At 37.1% G+C, this 18,355-nt stretch overlaps 1 protein-coding gene across 2 annotated transcripts in view; it reads left to right on the top strand.

Moving 5' to 3' along the window:
* Window positions 1-18,355, top strand: part of GTF2F2 (general transcription factor IIF subunit 2) — a 153,457-nt gene that overhangs the window by 118,977 nt on the left and 16,125 nt on the right. For both annotated transcript variants that reach the window (XM_053215805.1, XM_015068922.3), the window contains exon 6: window positions 5,526-5,625. In XM_053215805.1, coding sequence (XP_053071780.1) covers window positions 5,526-5,625 — 100 coding nt within the window. The remainder of the gene's footprint in view (window positions 1-5,525; window positions 5,626-18,355) is intronic.

Here is an 18,355-nt window from a genome sequence, read left to right as displayed (position 1 = left end):
GATATATTCCTGCAAATCTCATGATTTGACAACCAGATTACCATTCCTGATTGAATGCAGCCTAAAACTTTTATTCTCATCTTTTATCTTCTCACTTATTATTCAACACATTTATCCTGCAGGCCTATTCTAGGCCCTAGGAACACAAGGAAGGTTTGTGTTTTCATAAGGCTTACGAATAGTAAATATTTGTAAGGGACACTTAAATTATTTAATTTCATATTTACTCTCTTTAATCCTTTGAACAGCCCTGCCAGGTAACGATATAACTCCATTACTCTGGTCCTCCAAGAAGCTCTCCCTCTCCTATTCTCAGAATATTTAAAACTTCCTATAAGTGGACTGTGTTAAATGTCACCAGAACCTTTCATATTAGTAAATCAGCTCAGTGTGCACCTGGTTATTACCTCACCTGGCCTTTCTCCCAGCCTTCTGTTTGCCTGTTCCCAAGCTGGGCTTTCTTCTGAAACTTCCCTTTGGTTATCTGACTTTGGGCCAAATGTATGTGCTCTCGCTCATAGACACTTCTGGTGCTCCACTGCTATTCCTGCTTCTCCTTGCCTTGAGATCTTTCTTTCTCCCACCCTGCAAATGTCAGCCTCCTTCTCCCCCCTTAGAGGCACTGTTTACCTCTTTCACTGCTTACTTTCTCCTTTTATTATATTTTATTAAAAAAAATTTTTTAATCTTTATTTTTGAGAGAGAGAGACAGAGTGTGAGCTGGGGAGGAACAGAGAGAGAGGGAGACACAGAATCCAAAGCAGGCTCCAGGCTCTGAGCCAACAGCAGAGTCCAATGTGGGGCTCGAACTCACAGACTGCGAGATCATGACCTGAGCCAAAGTCAGATGCTCGACCGACTGAACCACCCCGGCACCCCTTACTTTCTCCTTTTAAAAATGAAATAAAAATCTTAGAAAATACACCTCCTTTTATGAAACCTATCATTTTAAGAATAGCCTAAGTTGCAATCAAATACAGCTGTAACACAAATGACTCCTACATTGGCAGCTGCTGGTGGAAACACTTGTTGTTCAGTGTTTGGTTTTTTTCCTTTTTTTTTGTAGTTGTTTAATTCTACAGTTGATAACCAGATTAGCCAAGGTGGTGTTACTTAGGGTTTTCCACTTAGTCATGAAAATAGTCTGCATGTATCAAATCAAGCATTAATGTGGGATTTCTTAATGTGGTTCTTGCCCTGCATGATCTAACTGTCCATTAATGGTGTCATTTCTTCATTTGCTTAACAAATATTTATTGTTACTTTAATAAGGGAAGCACTGTACTTCCCACGGAGAGTGAATAGAGGATCTGTTGACTAAAATTTATAGACTTCTCTTCCCCAATCTGCCAGTGTTTATCTTTTAAATTATTTTGGAGATGCTTATGCTACTATTCTTATTTTTTTAACATGGATTTTATATTTCAGAAATACACTAAATAATGTGAAAATCGATCCCCAGCATAGTACATAAATCTATATAAAGTATAATGAAGGAGATCTTTAAGTGATTTTGATAAGGGTGATTGATTATGGACCATGATTGTAGCCTAATGACTTGTGACATTAACTTAATAGGAGTCTTTTTTTTCAGTGTTGAAAAGGAGCATGTGCTCGTGTGTGTGTGTGAGAGAGAGAGAGAGATTGGGCTTGGAGATTGGGCTTGTTGCAGGCAGGTTGATGAGTGTCAAGGAGAATTACTTATTTTGAACTAAACTCAACAAAATTTTAATTAGAGATTTTATTCTGCTATCTGGCCTTTTGGGAGACTGTATAGAAGGGACTGTATACTGTGAGGGACTATAAATTAACTGCTTGAAACCTGGAGTAAAAGAAAAAAAAGGATCTGAGTTCCAGTTCTATTTTTGCATACTATGAAGAAACAGTGAGATGGAGGTGATGTAGATAAAGCTTTTAACACTGTTTCCAGTGCGTAGTAAGCGCCTTTTAGGTGTTTATTATTACTTGTTATAGTTATTACTGTTTTGTTAGTATTTCAGCTCTTAGGTCATGTGGCCTTTGACCTTTTAATTTGATGGGAAGAAGTAAGAGATAAAACTGGCTCTTTAGCTAATAATTCCAGAAAGACTAGTAATTGAGCTTTCTAAGAATGGAAGTACTATATTCAAAATTGTCCTGAAGTGGTGATAGTAATTAGCACTAATAAGTGTTTTTTTAATGGTTTATAAAACAAAAGTAAAACAAGACCTGCCTGCATCTAAATGATCACAGGATATGCTTTTTCTGTTACAGTTTCTTTAAAATAACACCATATTTAAAATTTTCCTGAAAAAAGTTAACACCCATTTTTTTTTAAGTCTCTAGGACATTGAAGCTCTTACTTTGCTCTCAGTCCAGCCCACAACCTCTGTGTGTACTTTGCTGTTCAGCCTTGCAAACCAAATATTTCCAAATTATGTTATTTTGTGCAAACCCAGATAAACCAAGACTTTGAAGGCATGTTGAGGTCCCTCATGTTTAATTAAGTGCATTGGTCAGTGGTGAAATGGAGTTGCAAATTGTTTCAACACTTCATGAGATAATGTTAGATGAATTTATTTATGTTAGGTAAAGAACCTGCCAACCTATTTTAAACTATTCGGGTTTATTAAAGTATTTTAAGACTTAGTTCTTTAAAAATATGTTATATTTTCAGTGCCTAGATTAACGTTTTGAGTCTTAAATCATAAGATACCCCCTTTTAATTAAAACCCTTGAAGTTGACATTTTAAATACATAATAGGAAGGTTAAGTTTTTATATGAGTTCTTTATTTTTAAAAAGTTAATTCACTGTTTTCCTTTCTATATTTAAGAGATGAAATACTTTGAGGATAAAAACGGCATGACCCTCTGTGGATGACAGCATTGGCTTTTAGAGCTGTTGCACTAGAATTGAAAGGAAAGTATGCCACCTGAACCTGAATCAGAATGCAGTGCCTGCAAATAAATTCAAGTGTAAGAGTATGACAGGAATAAGTTACCACTTATAAAGACACACTTACCTAAACAAACTGAAACCCCAAGGAATTTTCAAATTGTGAAGTAATGGGAACAATCATTTAATGTGGGAGGAAGGAGCTAGTACATGCCTCCCTCCTTGAATGTCTCATAAGATCAAATTATGGAGAGCAATGATTGAAACAGGGAAGACAATTTAGTGGCAGCATAACAGATAGATTACCATTTAACAGAGGCCAAACCCCTGAGAACTGATTCCGGTAAGGATAGGGCTAGGATTAGAACACAAAGGTTTTCAGAAACAGGCTGCTACTTGATTTTTTTCCCCCCCAAGGGGTAGTACATGCCTAGTTCTAACCCTTTGTAAACATCCGTACACCTGTCTTCAATCATTTTTTTCTCTTAGTCACTTCGAGACGTCTTCTCTGCTCGGAGGAGTCATTTCCACCCAGTCTTTTTGCCTCACCTCTTTTTTTTTTTTTTTTTAAGGTTTATTTTTGAAGGAGAGAGAGACTGAGTGTGAACAGGGGAAGGGCAGAGAGAGAGCGAGACACAGAAACCAAAGCAGGCTCCGGGCTCTAGGCTCTGAGCTGTCAGCACAGAGCCTGACATGGGACTTGAACTCAAGAGCCATGAAATCATGACCTGAGCCGAAGTTGGATGCTCACCCGACTGAGCCACTCAAGTGCCCCTTGCCTCACCTCTCAAAAGCATGAGCAGTCCTGCTCTAGTTTACCCTCAAGTGCACACACTGGCGTTAATATTTACTTCATAGCATCATGCAATCAGCTGTCATAATACCAGTCCCCTGCTCCATTTTAGTACTGCAGTTAATGAGTTATAGGTAAGCATTTGTTCAATGCTGGTCTTCCACTATAGTAAGTCTGTTCTTTACTGCAGCATTCCCAACCTCTAACCCAGCGCCTGGCAGAGATAGGCACCCAGTAAACACTTGCTGAGTGGTTGCCAGCCAGAGGCTTCTACTAAAATCTGGTCATGGCACAGCTGCATGCTGTCGGATGCAGATGTGAGAGAATGTGGATAAAGCTGGAGAGATAAGCAGGGACTAGATCCCAGAGGGACATGAACTCCTATGAAGGAGCTGGTGCTTTGTCCAAGAGCAGTTGAGAGGCTACTGAAGGAATAGAAGTCCAAGTCCATCTTTGGGTGGACACCCCCCTTCTAGACTTCTAGCTAGTACTTTCTTCCTGGTCCATAGAAAGTATATTTGGCTCATGAAAAGCAAAGTAACATTGTATGTATGACTTATGGTTACATATACAGTAAGTTTCTAAAGATATTTCTAGAGTACTTTTCTTACGCTTCATAAAATAATCATTTTGGGGTGCTTGAGTGGCTCAGTGGGTTAAGCATCTGACTTTTGATCTCAGCTCAGGTCTTTTTTTGTTTTTTATTTTAGAGCACGCAAGTTGGGGAGAAGGGCAGAGGGAGAGAGAAGGAATCTTAAGCAGATTCTGTGCCCAGTGCGGAGACTGACACAGGGCTTGATCCCATGACCCTGGAATCATGACCTGAGCCAAAATCATGAGTCAGATGCTCAACTGACTGAGCCACCCAGGTACCCCTCAACTCAGGTCTTGATCCCAGTGTCATGAGTTCAAGCTCCACATTGGGCTCTATGCTCCATGCTGGGATTTATAAATAACTGGTAGAATTTAAATATGTGTGTTTGAACACAGGAATTACTATATCGAATTCGGGAATCACGGTAAAATCAAAACCTGTAATATTTATAACTTTTCCACTTAAAAAAGCAACTGGTATATATCTAAATTCCTCTGAGTAATTAGGTGTTACATACCTAAAACAGGCAGAAGCAAATAGATAACTTCATGCAAGAAATAAAATAATAAGAATTTTATAAAAATAGGTACTTTTTATACTGTGAGTTGTGTTTTTAAAGAGATTTTAAATGAAAATTATTTTTAGTTCCTGCTCTATTAAACAAGAGTATTTAAAGTCGTATGTTTATAGCTTTTCCCAAAAGTGGTATTTTGAGTTATATTTTAATTTAGGTGGAGGTCTGCATTCTATACCAGTGTTGTCAAAGAGAAGTTTCTTTGATGGCAGAAATGTTCTATATCTTGCTGTCTAATAAAGCAATCATTAGACCTTAGTGTCAACATATTATCTTTCTATTTATCTTTATCTTTTATCAAGTGAATAGAATTTTGAATTAATCACTTGATTAGTTTAATGCCATATAATTAAGATAGTTCGTTTTTACAGGTAGATTTTTTCTCCCCAGAAATTTAAAGCTGGTTAGTTTCTTTGGTTTTAGTAGTTAAGACTTGACTATACAGTGTAAAATTAGAAGCAAATTGTAGAATTATGAGATGGTTTATATGTTTAGCCTATGTTCAGGTTTCTGCATTATTGTCATACACATTCAGTGTGTTTTTGAAGTATTATATTAAGGCTTAGTACATCTTCTGAGGTTACTTTTTAATATATTAAGTATTCTTGAGTAAGAAGAATTGTAGAAATAACTCTTCAGGTTTCCCTCTAATAAATAAGTTTGTTGACAATGCCTTCTTTTTTTCAGATTGCAAATAGAAGAATCTTCCAAACCTGTAAGACTATCACAGCAACTGGACAAAGTGGTGACAACTAATTATAAGCCTGTTGCTAATCATCAATACAATGTAAGTCTTCATGTCTATCTTCATTCTGTTATATCTTTGTTCTTAAGTTTTGTAGACTCTTAGGTTTTAAAAGGACATTAGCAGTCATGTACCTGCTATTAGGTGCTTGAGTTATCTAGACTGAGGAAAGAATATGACAGTTTGGCAAACATGGAGAAGATGTTCACTGTGTATCCTAAGTTAAACAATGAGAAGAAGGCAACCACTGTTCAAAATACTCTTGATAAATTTTTCAAAGAAATAAAACACTTCATTTTTCAGTGTTTCCAATGTTTTAAATTACAGTGTACTTAATATTAGTTTGATTTTTCCCACTTTTCTATACCTTTATGGGACTTTTTAATGTATCGAGAAGAAATTTTAAGTTTGCAACAATGGTAATTCCTCCCATTGATTATTAAGATTACTTTGCATAGTTTCCGGGAGCCTGGGTGGTTCAGTTGGTTAAGCGTCCAACTCTCAACTTGAGCTCAGATCATAATCTTGTGGTTTGTGGGTTCAAGCCCCGCATCAGGCTCTGTGCTGGCAGTGCGGAGCCTGCTTGGGATTCTGTCTCCCTCTCTCTCTCTGCCCCTCCCCTGCTTCTTCTCTCTCTCTCTCTCAAATAAAAATAAACTTTAAAAATTTTTTTTAAAAAAAGATTGCTTTGCATAGTTTCAACTTTTATGGGCATTTTTATGGTCTCACACTACATGGAAAGTGAGGACTGCCTGTATATGTTTTTAAACCATTTATATTGAAGTATATCTTGTGTATACTATATATATCATGTTATGTTATGCTATGCTATGCTGTGCTATGCTATATACACACATGTAATATGCATATTGTGTACCAGGCGCTGTTCTGAGTGCTTCGTAATAACGCATTTGGTCTTCATACCTGCCCTAGAAAGTAATTACTGCTATTGTCCTCATTTTAGTTGAAGTAACTAATACAAGCTGAGAGGTTAGCTTACTTGAGGTCACACAAGTCACTAATTAACCAGTTCAGGTGTTGAACCCAGGTAGTCTGGTTTGGGAGCCATGCTGTTAAATGTTGTTGCAGGTCATTAACAATACTAAAAGGGCTAAGGATCTTGGGTCTTGAAATACTGGAGATGTAAGGGAAAATATAATGATTTTCTGAAAATACAGTGAAGCCTAAGTTAAGGGCAGTAATACTTAACAGTTGATATCTTGTGTCCTACTTTGTTGCTTAACATTTGTCTAGATATACAGTATTTAGGAAGAAAGAATCCCTTTTTAAGACTGGCCTTAAGCATACAGATTTAGGTGTCACAGATTAGTATCTGTCAAACCACTACTTTATGATATTTGAGTTATTTTACATGAGAGGTAGCAAATGCCTACAGAGCCAACTAGGCATCTTCAGTGAGCAGAATGCTGAAATTGAAGGTGAAATGGTAGGGACTGTGATGAACTGGAGTGCACATGCCTCTTCTTAAAGACATTCAGACTTTAAAAATTGCTACACTATGTGGATTAAGTAAAGCAAGTCAAAGTTCATTTGCATCCAGCCAGGCTTTCATTTCACAGCCTCTGGTTATGCTTTAGGGGAAACGTAAATTAAAAGAAGAGAACAGGCTGAATCAGTGTCTGATAATCCAAGAGGGATATTTTATGTTGTCTCTTGATTGAGACACGTAAATAAAAGTCTACTTTTCTGGCTTCTTCTTTATCACAGTAAGGACAACAAAAGACCATACTTTCCATAAGCTATAAGGAGATCTAACCTTTCTGGAGAGAAGTTTGATAATTTGTGTAAAAGGATATATTGTGTATAAAGGATATATCCTTTCACCCAGCAGTCTTGTATCTAAGGATGTATCATAGAAACCCAAAGCTAGATATACAGTAGTGTTTCTCTCTATTGTTTAAGACAGGCAAAGATTGGAAACCAGTGTCCAAACTTAAGATTAAATACTTTAACAGTTGTTATTTTTGGACAGTAGGAGCTAGAATGATTTTATTCTAATTTTCTTCTGTATAAAGTCTTTTTGATTGTTGGAATCATCATAATGAGTGTGAATTGATTGAATTGTTACAGTGGGCAGTAAAGCTTTTCATTGGAATAAAGGAAAGTAAGAAAGCTAGGAAGGAGTGTTAGTACCTAGCCATGATGATCTCCTACCAAAAGAAAAATCAATCAGAGCTGGCACTTTGCTAGTATCAAAGTTCATATTCTTAGCAGCATTGGCACTATATCCACCTGGTAGGTATAGAAGACATATTCCTAATTTCATGTTTTTAGGATGTTTTTATATTATTTTCTTTTTAGTACAAGTATGAATACATTGTATTCTGAACTTCTTATTGGGACATAATGATAAAAAACATCTACCTTAAGACTTTTTAACATTAAGTGGCAGTTCATGGTGTCAACCTTCATTAAGGTTGTCATAGCATTGGTGAGTCATTGTACTAATGTAGTTATAGTAATGAGCCATATAGTAATCTTTGGAAAGATTTTGTTCATATAAAAATAAAGATTGACTATAATCTATCACATTGCATTATTTGAATATTTAGTAATTCTTTTCCCCCATGGGAGTATATCAGATTGAATGGAGGCACCTATGTAGATTTTAAAAACATCCTCAGTATTATAGTATAAGATCAGCTATAGGAGTATAAAGCTTTTGTCGGGCACCTGTCAGTCAGTAAAGCGTCTGACTCTTGCTTTTTGGCTCAGGTCATGATCTCACCATTTGTGAGATTGAGCCCGTAATGGGGCTCTGTGCTAACAGCTCAGAGGCTGCTTGGGATTCTCTGTCCCTCTCTCGCTGCCCGTCTCCCCTACTTGTGCTCTGTCTCTCAAAATAAATAAATAAACTTGAAAGAGTGTAAAGCTTTTGTTATTTTTATTAGAAGGAGACTTTGACTTTTTAGAAGATTGAGAAACATTAACATAATTCAACAAGAATGATTTAGAGGGTATATAATCAAGACATTCAATAAAAATTTTAAATTCAGTATAATGTTGAAATGTTTTCAAACATTTCCAGCATAGTGAACTACATAAACATGAAGTCTGGTATTTCATTGTAACAGTTGAGGATCTTTGAATAAAATTTTAAAGATAAACGTAAGGAAAAAATTTTCTACAAAACTGAAAAAGGGGTTGGAAAATGACATAGATATTTTTAAAACTATATTACTGCATTTGATCAGAAAAAACCCACCTTGCATTTACCCCTGGAACCTTTTCCACCCACCTATGGCATATAGATAAATTTACAAATACAGTTGACTTTTGAACAATGTGGGGATTAGGGGCACTGACTTCTCCCCCCACCTCACCCTCCACACTCAAATCCATGTATAACTTTTGACTCCCCAAAAACTCAACCTACTGTTTATTGGAAGCCTTCCTGATCATATAAACAGTCAATTAACACATATTTTGAATGTTATATGTATTATACACTATATTCTTACAATAAAGTAAGCCAGACAAAGGAAAATGTTATTATGAAAATAGTTTCTCTTTTATAAGGAAGAGAAATACATTTACAGTATTGTATTTATTGAAAACATCCATGTAGTCTGAACCTGGTCAACTGTATGTAGAACACATATGTAATCATTTCCAATTTTTTTTTTAAATATAATTTATTGTCAAGTTGGCTAACATACAGTATATACAGTGTGCTCTCAGTTTTGGGCGTAGATTCCCATCATTTCCAAATATTTGAGCTCCCACTTTGTACATGGAGCTATTCTAAGCATTAAATTCAAATTTATTTCTTTAGTTCACAAACTATCTGGGATATAATATCTACCATACTTGCCATTCAGGAAGCATTTATTGAGCCAAAAAATATATATATGATTAGAATTATAATTTAGAATGTTCCTTCCTTGAAAGACTTGGCCCTGAGAACTCTTGCCTTACCTGTAAGGTATGACTTGTTAGGTTTCACTGTAAGTGGTTTTCTTGTACCTTACATCTTCATTACATTTCTGAAACTTGAAACCAGTTCATGTGGGTCAACATTTTTCAAAGTTTTGAAACACCAATTTTGTGAGAGTCTTCTGGGGAAAAAAAAAAAGAGTTGTGTAAAATGATTCTGTGTTAAAAGAACTTGTAGATTCTGATTATGTTATCTTCTTCAAAATGGACACTGTAATATATTAAAATTAGGGACCTTGGAATTGGTTTAAGTCTATATTTTGTATGCATTTGAACATTAAATTTACCTTCCCCCATCCTCTGAAGTGTTTGTAAAAGCAAACTTTGGGAAATAATGGCTTGTCAAAGTAGGATTTACGGGAGGGCCCATTGAGTGAGGGGAGAAATATTGGAGCTTGTATTTATCTTGTTTTTCATGTAATAAAGGAAAGAAATTGAGCTTTAGAAATACTGTGGATTGACCCTAGCACCCTCACACAGTCCCTGTGCTAGTCATTTTTCAGCAGAAGAGTAGGAATTTTATAACACTGATGGTTTGACAGTGGTACTTCCAAGCACCTCACATTTTCATTTGCTTTCAGCTTTCTAGGGTTGGTGCTAAATTCAGAGGTTTAGATTATAGTACCTATTATTAGTTAAACTCAGTCTTAAAAAATGAACAAATGCTTTTAAAGTTACCTGTAAAGATAATATACTAATAAAGCACATATATGTGAACAAGAAAGTGGAAAAACTGATGCTTCTATCTAAAATGACCTCTTTATCAGTCACTGTGTGAGGTAGAAACAATGATGATGTAATCTGACATGACAAGAACTTGGCCCTGGAATTCCAAAAAGGAAATTAGCAGTATCATTTTAAATGTGACTTGTCATCCCTGTCTTCAGTGATGATTCAGTTCGTGTCTATCACGGAAACAAAAACAACTCCAGATATTCCAGCAGGAAGGGATTTAACGTGGGGAATTGGTTACAGATGGTTTACCAAGACAACGTGGAAGGGCTGGAGTCGGAAAAGGGGGAGGGGCGTCGGTTACCAGAGACGAGGAAGCTGCTGCTGCTGCTGGAGGTGTACAAAACGCACACAAAAAAGCAAAAATCTCCCCTCCTCCTCCTTTCATTCTCCCATTGGCAGGGCCCCAGCTGGAAACCAGCTGGCAGGGGACTCTTGGAAGTGTAACCTGTAGGTCCCCTGCTGCCACCACCCCTGAGGCCTGGGGCTGAAGGCTTGTTGAAGATAGCTGACATAGTGATCCTTACCTTTGCGTGTGTATTGGACCTTAAGTTGTATTAGCTATTGCTGGTACAAAGCTACTATTTAAAAGAAAAAACAAGTATAATTTGGAATTCACCTAAAAACAAGCATCCAGAATGTGAAGACTGAATAGTATATTTTCAGAACAAAACCAAAATGTATTTTACAATTTTGACAAATTAAAGCTTACTCTTAAAATAATGCTTGTTTTTATTTCATGTCCTTAAGTTTTTTTATTTGTGTATGCTTTAAAATATCCATGCATACTAATATAATAGTACATTTTACAATTTACAGATTGACATACATAGAATGAGTTGATATGTTAGATTCCTTCCAGCTCCCTCCATCTCTGCAAGTAAGGATGCTTCTGTATGTGGTTTCGTTGGCTTTGTGGACATCATCTAGCATGTGTAAATTTCACAGCCTTCTCACATGTAGTCTACACTTTTCGGCCCTTTCTCATAAGGAATTCTGTCTTCTGTTGTCTAGATAATAGTTCTCAGTGCTAGCTGTACACTAGAATCCCCTGGGAAGCTTTTTAAAAAGAAAAATACCTCCAGAGATTGATTTTAATTGATCTACGGTGGAGGCCAACTATCTTAAAATTTTTCAGGTTTCCTTGGTAATTGTAGCATGCAGCCACCAACTCAAAGAGACAGGAACTTCATAGTTTTGTCTGCCATCTATCCTGTTGGGGGTAGGGCCAAAAATAATACCTGAGAGGAGACCAGGAAGTCTCTTTCCAGCAAACCTAAGGTTTTTAAAAAGAATTAATATTTTCTTGTCTTTATCATCCTCTCTGGCCCCCAGCTTCAAAAAATATTTTTCTTTCCCTTCTTTTTCTCGGCGACAACTCTTGGTCAGAAAGTGATAAAAAATTAGAAAAACTTAACTAGAGAATCATTGTTGGAGGGAGTTGAATGATTACATAAGATTTTGAGGTCAATCCCCAGGAACTAGGAAGAAAATTTATTTTTATGCACATTCTGTTTCCTTCAGTGTGGCAACTAACTGTGTTACGGTTGTTGGGTTTGTTTTTATTGTAGTGGTTTTGGTTTTTTAGTTTTATGTATAAATTTGGAATTTCGCTAAATGAATAATAAATAATTGTAGGACCGTATCATAAAGGCTTATCAGCAGTATTTGCCTAGTATTAGTATAAGTATGCTACATGCTTTGTCCATTTGAATTTGCATACCAAGAACTCACGGACTCTAAAGAATTAATTTCCTCCCAAGAGATAAAAACACACTCTGCAAAAATAGAAGCATTAGGGGTGAGGAGGATCTTTGTAAGAATTTAAATGCAAACCATGATATTCAAGGCTGTCATGCTCACTTCAAAAGTTAAAAGCTTCCACAAAGACTGCCTTGACAAATCAATCAAAGTATTTCTGCAAACAACAATCTAGAAATTTACAGACATCTGTATTATAGTATTTTAATTGGCAGTGGGTGGCTTTTATAATTGTTGTCAGTGATTAAGGTTTCAGTAATGATGGTTGAGTATCTCTATACCATACCACAATGGATTTTCTACACGTGGTTGCATTTTAGTCTTGAATAATTTGTTTTCTGTTGTGAAAGAAAAATTGTGTATAATAGATTTGTTTGGATTATAAAATGTTCAGTTGGAGACTAAGTTTAAAGTCCTTTATGAATTGACATTTATTTCCATGCAGCTGGTTGTGCATTGATCTATGGCCACTGGAGCAGATATAATATCGGTAATTAAAATGCACATAATAGCCATTTCTGGTCCAGTAACTATCCCACCAGTATATTGTGGTGGCTGCTAACAAGTTAGATATGCGACTGTTTTGAGTGTCACCATTTTCTTACAGTGCCAGTGTGCCAATATGAAACAAAATGCCCAAAGAGAAAAGAGCTAAAAAGAGAAGAAATAACATTATGTTAACATTGTAGTCTTCTCCTTAATAGACTAGTTCATATCATTTGTTGTTTATTTGTAGAATTAATTTTATCTGTACAACATACAACATTGTGAGTACTACAATATTAAGATTGCCATTTCTGTGCTGTTCAGTTTTAAAAAGAAAAGTTACCTCAGGACCTTAGTTTTGTCCTGGGTATAAGGTTAGTCATTAATAACTTAATGACCATGGAAATCATTTCAGTCCCTTTTTATAATTTTACATACATCCACTGGAACTACGTGCTACCACAGAGTAAAATTTAGATTATAAGCCTGTCTTGGAAATTACCAAGCAGAGATTTAACTAATGCTATAGTACAAAAATTTTGTTTCAAAACAGTCTTTTTCTATAAGTTATCCCACAGTACAGACCCTGAGGACATTAAAGGCATGTTCTGTTTTGCTTTTTGTGTTTAAATAAATTAAATTTCTGTTATTTTAGTTTCTCTGATAAGGATTAATATTGCCAATTTGTTGCTGTTATTATTTTATATGCCTGGGTTCTCAGATTGCAATTTTAAGTGTTTTTATTTCACTAAAGTTCGGTTGCACTGCCCATAGATACTGAGCCATCAATAGACACCATTAATACAGCACATTTCTAGTCTCTTTTCCCCCAGATCTAAAGTAGGAAAGCACCAGCGCTGAATACAGTAATTTTGAGGTTGAAGCATGTAAATCAAGATTTTCAAAACGATCTGTGTAGAATTTGGTACTTTTCTCACTACTCATTAACATTGAACCACAACTTAATTTGACCCTTACTCTGATTCTAGTATTGATTTTAAAGTTCTTTTCCAACTTACTCTAAATTCTTACCTTTGATTCAGGCTCTCTTGGATCTGTCATGTGGCTCTGGGGTTGGAACAACTTTGATGACAAACATGTACGAGGTTTTTCTCTCTGCTACCAGTTAGAGTATGTGCCCTCTCTGAAGTGGACCATTTTGCTTTATCAGCAGGTTTCTTTTATAGCTCTTCCTCAATTTTTGATGGGGTTTCAGTCAAAACTGAGAATACGTTTAATATGTGTAACCTACCAACACCATAGTGTAGGCTAGCCTACCTTAAATGTGGTGAGAACACTCGCATTAGCCTCCCTGCATTTGGGCAGAATCCTCTATCGCCGAATCATAATGAACTGTCGACCATCTGGCGTAATGTATTGAGTACCGTACTGTGGCTGTGAGGGTAGGGGTTCTTCACTCTGGTGATGGCGTGGCTGACCTGGAGCTCCAGCTGGCTGCCGCCGCGCAGCACCGTGAGAGAGGATTGCACAGCATGTTGCTAGCCCGGGAAAGGATCCAAATTCAAAACTCCACTTACAGTGTCTACTGCATGCATATTGCTTTCACACCATCATTAAGTTGAAAAATAAGTCAAACCATCGTTAAGTTGGGGATTGTCTGTATTTGAAAACATTTTTCCTGTTAATCTTCCTCGCTTCTCCAGGCATTTCACACAAGAAAGAGTCTCATAAGGGTGGAAGCTGAATGTACTATCGCTTATTTTTACTGTCTCCTGAATTTAACTCTTCCACCTTCTCGGCATAAATTAAAGCTGGGACAGGAGGGCACACAGAATATCATGCAACTGTGGCTGCACGCAGAGAGTACCGAAGCCAACACTGGACCTTCACTCAGTCCTCACTTCCTTGGTAGTATTTTTCTTGAGGACCTGTGGCCTCCAGCTAAATGAAATCCCACATCCCACTCAAGCCTATGAGAAGGCAGTAGGCTTTCCTCACCCTTTCTTAATCTGATTATGTCTCCCTTTATTTTTCTAGATCCAAGTTAAGTTTTTTTTATCCCACGCTTGACTAAAGGATTATAACAACTTCATCTCCTAGCCCAGACTTTTCTTTCTTTTTTTTTTTTAAGTGTTTATTTTGAGAGAGACAGAGACAGCACAAGTGGGGGAGGGGCAGAGAGAGAGAGAGTATCCTAAGCAGGCTCCGCACTGCCAACGCAGAGCGGGACCCGGGGCTCAAACTCACAAAACTGTGAGATCATGACCTGAGCTGAAATCAAGAGTCGGACATTTAACCGACTGAGCCACCCAGATGCCCCTGGATTGTTCCTCTTAATACAAAACATAAAACCGTTCAAATGAGGTGCAAGAGTGGAAGGGGGTTTCAGGATGCAAACTAAGTACAATTGTAAACAGGGAACATAATATATTTTAGACATTGCTCAACAAAGCAGGACTTAAAATAGTAATCCCTTAAGGCATTCCATGGTATTTCTCTATTTGACCCAAAGACACTCCTGCTTGGATTTGTGTGTTTTGTCCTGGTGTGTCAAGCTTACTTTCTCCATGATGTGCCTATTCTCTTGCTTCTATCCTTCTTTTTCTTTTGTTAAGTAAGCTCTACACCCAAGGTGGGACTTGAACTCATGACCCCGAGTTCAAAGGCTGCGTGTTCGACCAACTGAGCCAACCAGGCACCCCACTTTTGTCCTCCTTTTGATCCTAGAGAGAGAAAATTTTTTAATGGACCTCAGGTCCATCCCTTTGGGGCTTTGCTGTCTGTTCATCTCCCACTGAATTGGGACAGACACTGTATTTCTGCCTTTGCCCTTAAATGCATGTTTTCATCCGTTTTTTACATCTTCCCCATATTGGGAAGACTTGGATCTTCTCCTTGGTCATATGTGGCTGTGGTCTATGTCTTCTCCAGTCTTGCTTCTGACTCTTCTAGTCACACTGCTCTTCTCTATTTAACATCAATAGAAACTAAGTTTTATCTCTCTTATAACAAATCTCTATTGTAAAATATAGAGAGTAAGCCTAACTATATGAGGGTGGCATTTATGCAGTAATTTAGCTGTAGGTTTTGAAATAGGTTCCTTCCTTCCTTCCTTCCTTCCTTCCTTCCTTCCTTCCTTCCTTCCTTCCTTCCTTTCTCCTACATTAATTCCAGTTGATGCACAGGAGAATGTTCTCTGCCAGCTTTCATCGAGCCTGCCTTTATTTACTAGGTGGGCTGCTATATATGTATGTATGTATATATGTGTGTGTGTGTGTGTGTGTGTGTGTGTGTGTGTGTGTGTGTATATATTTCCTCTAATATGCTTTATGCTTTATCACAATGCCTTTTTAAAATGAAATGTTTCTTTAAAAAATTCAAAGCTTGGTCGTCTGGGTGGCTCAGTGGGTTAAGCATCCAACTCTTTCTTGATTTTGGCTCAGGCCTGATCTCACAATTTGTGAGATTAAGCCCTCTGCCGGGCTCTGTGCTGACAGCATGGAGCATGCTTGAGATTCTCTCTCTCTCTCTCTCTCTCTCTCTCTCTCTCCCTCTCTCCCTCTCTCTCTCTCTCCCTCTCTCTCAAAATAAATAAGCTTATTTTAAAAATAAAAAATAATTAAAAATTAAAAGCTTAACCAGCTGAAACGAGTGAATATAAGTTGCATGTTTTCAATGAAGAATACGTTTTTAAAAATTCTTTTGAGTACAGCTGACACACAATGCGATTAGTTTCAGGTGTATAGTTTGATAGTGATTCCACTTCTCTGGACATTGTGCTGTGCTCACCACAAGCATAGCTACCATGTCACCATACGGCACTATTACAGTATCATTGACTGTGTTTCCTGTGTCCCACCTTTTTATATATATATAAATGTTCACTTACTCATTTTGAGAGAACAGGTGGGGAAGGGGCAGAGAGAGAGACAGAATCTCAAGCAGTCCCCTCAGTATCAGCACAGAGCCCGACTCAGGGCTCAAACCCACAAACTGTGAGATAGTGACCTGAACTGAAACCAAGAGTCGGACCCTTAACCTGTTGAGTCACCCAGGCAGCCCCCCATGTTATACCTTTTATTCCCGTGACTTACTCATTCCATAACTGGAAGCCTCTTATCTCCCACTCTCCTTCATTCATTTTGCACATCTCCTTCCCCTCTTCCTTCTGGCATTTCTAGGTCTGATTCTTTTTGTTTACTCATTTGGTTTTTTAGATTCCACATAAGCAAAATTACATGGTATTTGTCTTTCTCAGTCTGACTTATTTCACTTAGGATAATACCCTCTAGATCCATCCATGTTATCACAAATGGCACGATCTCATCATGCATAATGATGTGACTTGGTGACTGCATAATATTCCATTGCGTATATATTTTTCTTCTTACCATTTGTCTGTTGATGGACTCTTAGGTTGCTTCCATATCTTGGCTAATTGTAAATAATGTTGCGGCAAACATAGGGATGCATATATCTTTTTGATTTAGTGTTTTCTTTTTCTTTGGGTAAACAATACTGGAATTATTGGATCATGCAGTACTTCTATTTTTAATTTTTTTGAGGAACCTCCATACTGTTTTTCACGGTGTACCAATTTACATTCCCATCAGCAGTGCATTAGAGTTCCCTTTTCTCCGCATTCTTGCCAACGCTTGTTGTTTCTTGTCTTTCTGATTTTAGCCATTCTGACAGGTGTAAGGTGATATCTCATTGTGGTTTTAGTTTGTATTTCACTAATGATTAGTGGTTTGAGCATCTTTTCATGTATTTGTTGGCCATGTGTATGTCTTTGGAATAATGTCTATTCAGATCTGCTTCCCATTTTTTGATCAGATTGGGGGTTTGGGGGGTTATTTAAATTTTTTTTTGGTGTTTTAAAAGTTCATTATATGTTTTGGATATTAACTCCCTATCTAATATATCAGTTTCAAGTATCTTCTCCCATTCAGTAGTTTGCCTAATAAAAAGTAATTTTGGTGGCTCAGTTAGTTAAGCCTCCTACTTCATCTCAGGTCATGATCTCACGGTTTGTAAGTTCCAGCCCCACGTCGGGCTCACTGCTGTCAGCACAGAGCCTGCTTTGGATCCTCTGTCTTCCTCTCTCTCTCTGCCCCTCCCCCACTTGCACTCTCTCAAAAATAAATAATACATTTTAAAAAATTTTTTAAGTAATTTTTTTTTTTTTTTTTTACAACTGATGAAATCTCTAGAGGATAACATGAGGAGAAAGTTTGTACCTTCTCTTAGTGCCACTGCTTTCAATCTAGCATGAATAAAGGTACATAGAACTACAGGACAAACACACCATTTGATCCTAGAGTGTCATTTTTATTTGAATGAGAGGTATTTTATTTTTATGTTACAAATGAAGGTGTATTATACAGCTGAATTTAGAGTTCACGTGAATTAAGATAAAATGGGGGTTTGGGGAAAATAGTTTGCTTGTGCTTTGAGTACTGAGTATGTATTATTACCATTTTCTGTTAGTAAGCTTACTTCATTTTATGTGTTCAAGGAGGTCACGCAGTGTCGGGAGGAGAAAAGGCCTCCTGTCACTGCCTACATTCTTTTCTCTTTACCACTGCTTTTCAAACTTTTCACTTCCTAGAGAACCTCTTCATAATATGCCTGCTTTTTAATCCTCTGTCTGTCCCAAAAAACCTCAATTTTGAAAGATGTTACCTACCAAACTGTTTCTATTAGATAAACTATTTTACTGTATTTGGGGTAATAAAAACAAAGGAACTCCAAGTTGGACTTTCTGATCACCATGAGCAAATCAGTAGCCACACTGATTTCTAATTTGGCACAGAAAGGCTATTTGGGGGCAAATGGAGGCATTATATAAAGCTTTTGGAAATAATGAAAGTGG

The sequence above is a fragment of the Acinonyx jubatus genome, chromosome A1, assembly GCF_027475565.1.
Source record: "Acinonyx jubatus isolate Ajub_Pintada_27869175 chromosome A1, VMU_Ajub_asm_v1.0, whole genome shotgun sequence".
Lineage (NCBI taxonomy): Eukaryota > Metazoa > Chordata > Mammalia > Carnivora > Felidae > Acinonyx > Acinonyx jubatus.
This window is presented reverse-complemented; position numbering and strand designations above follow the sequence as displayed.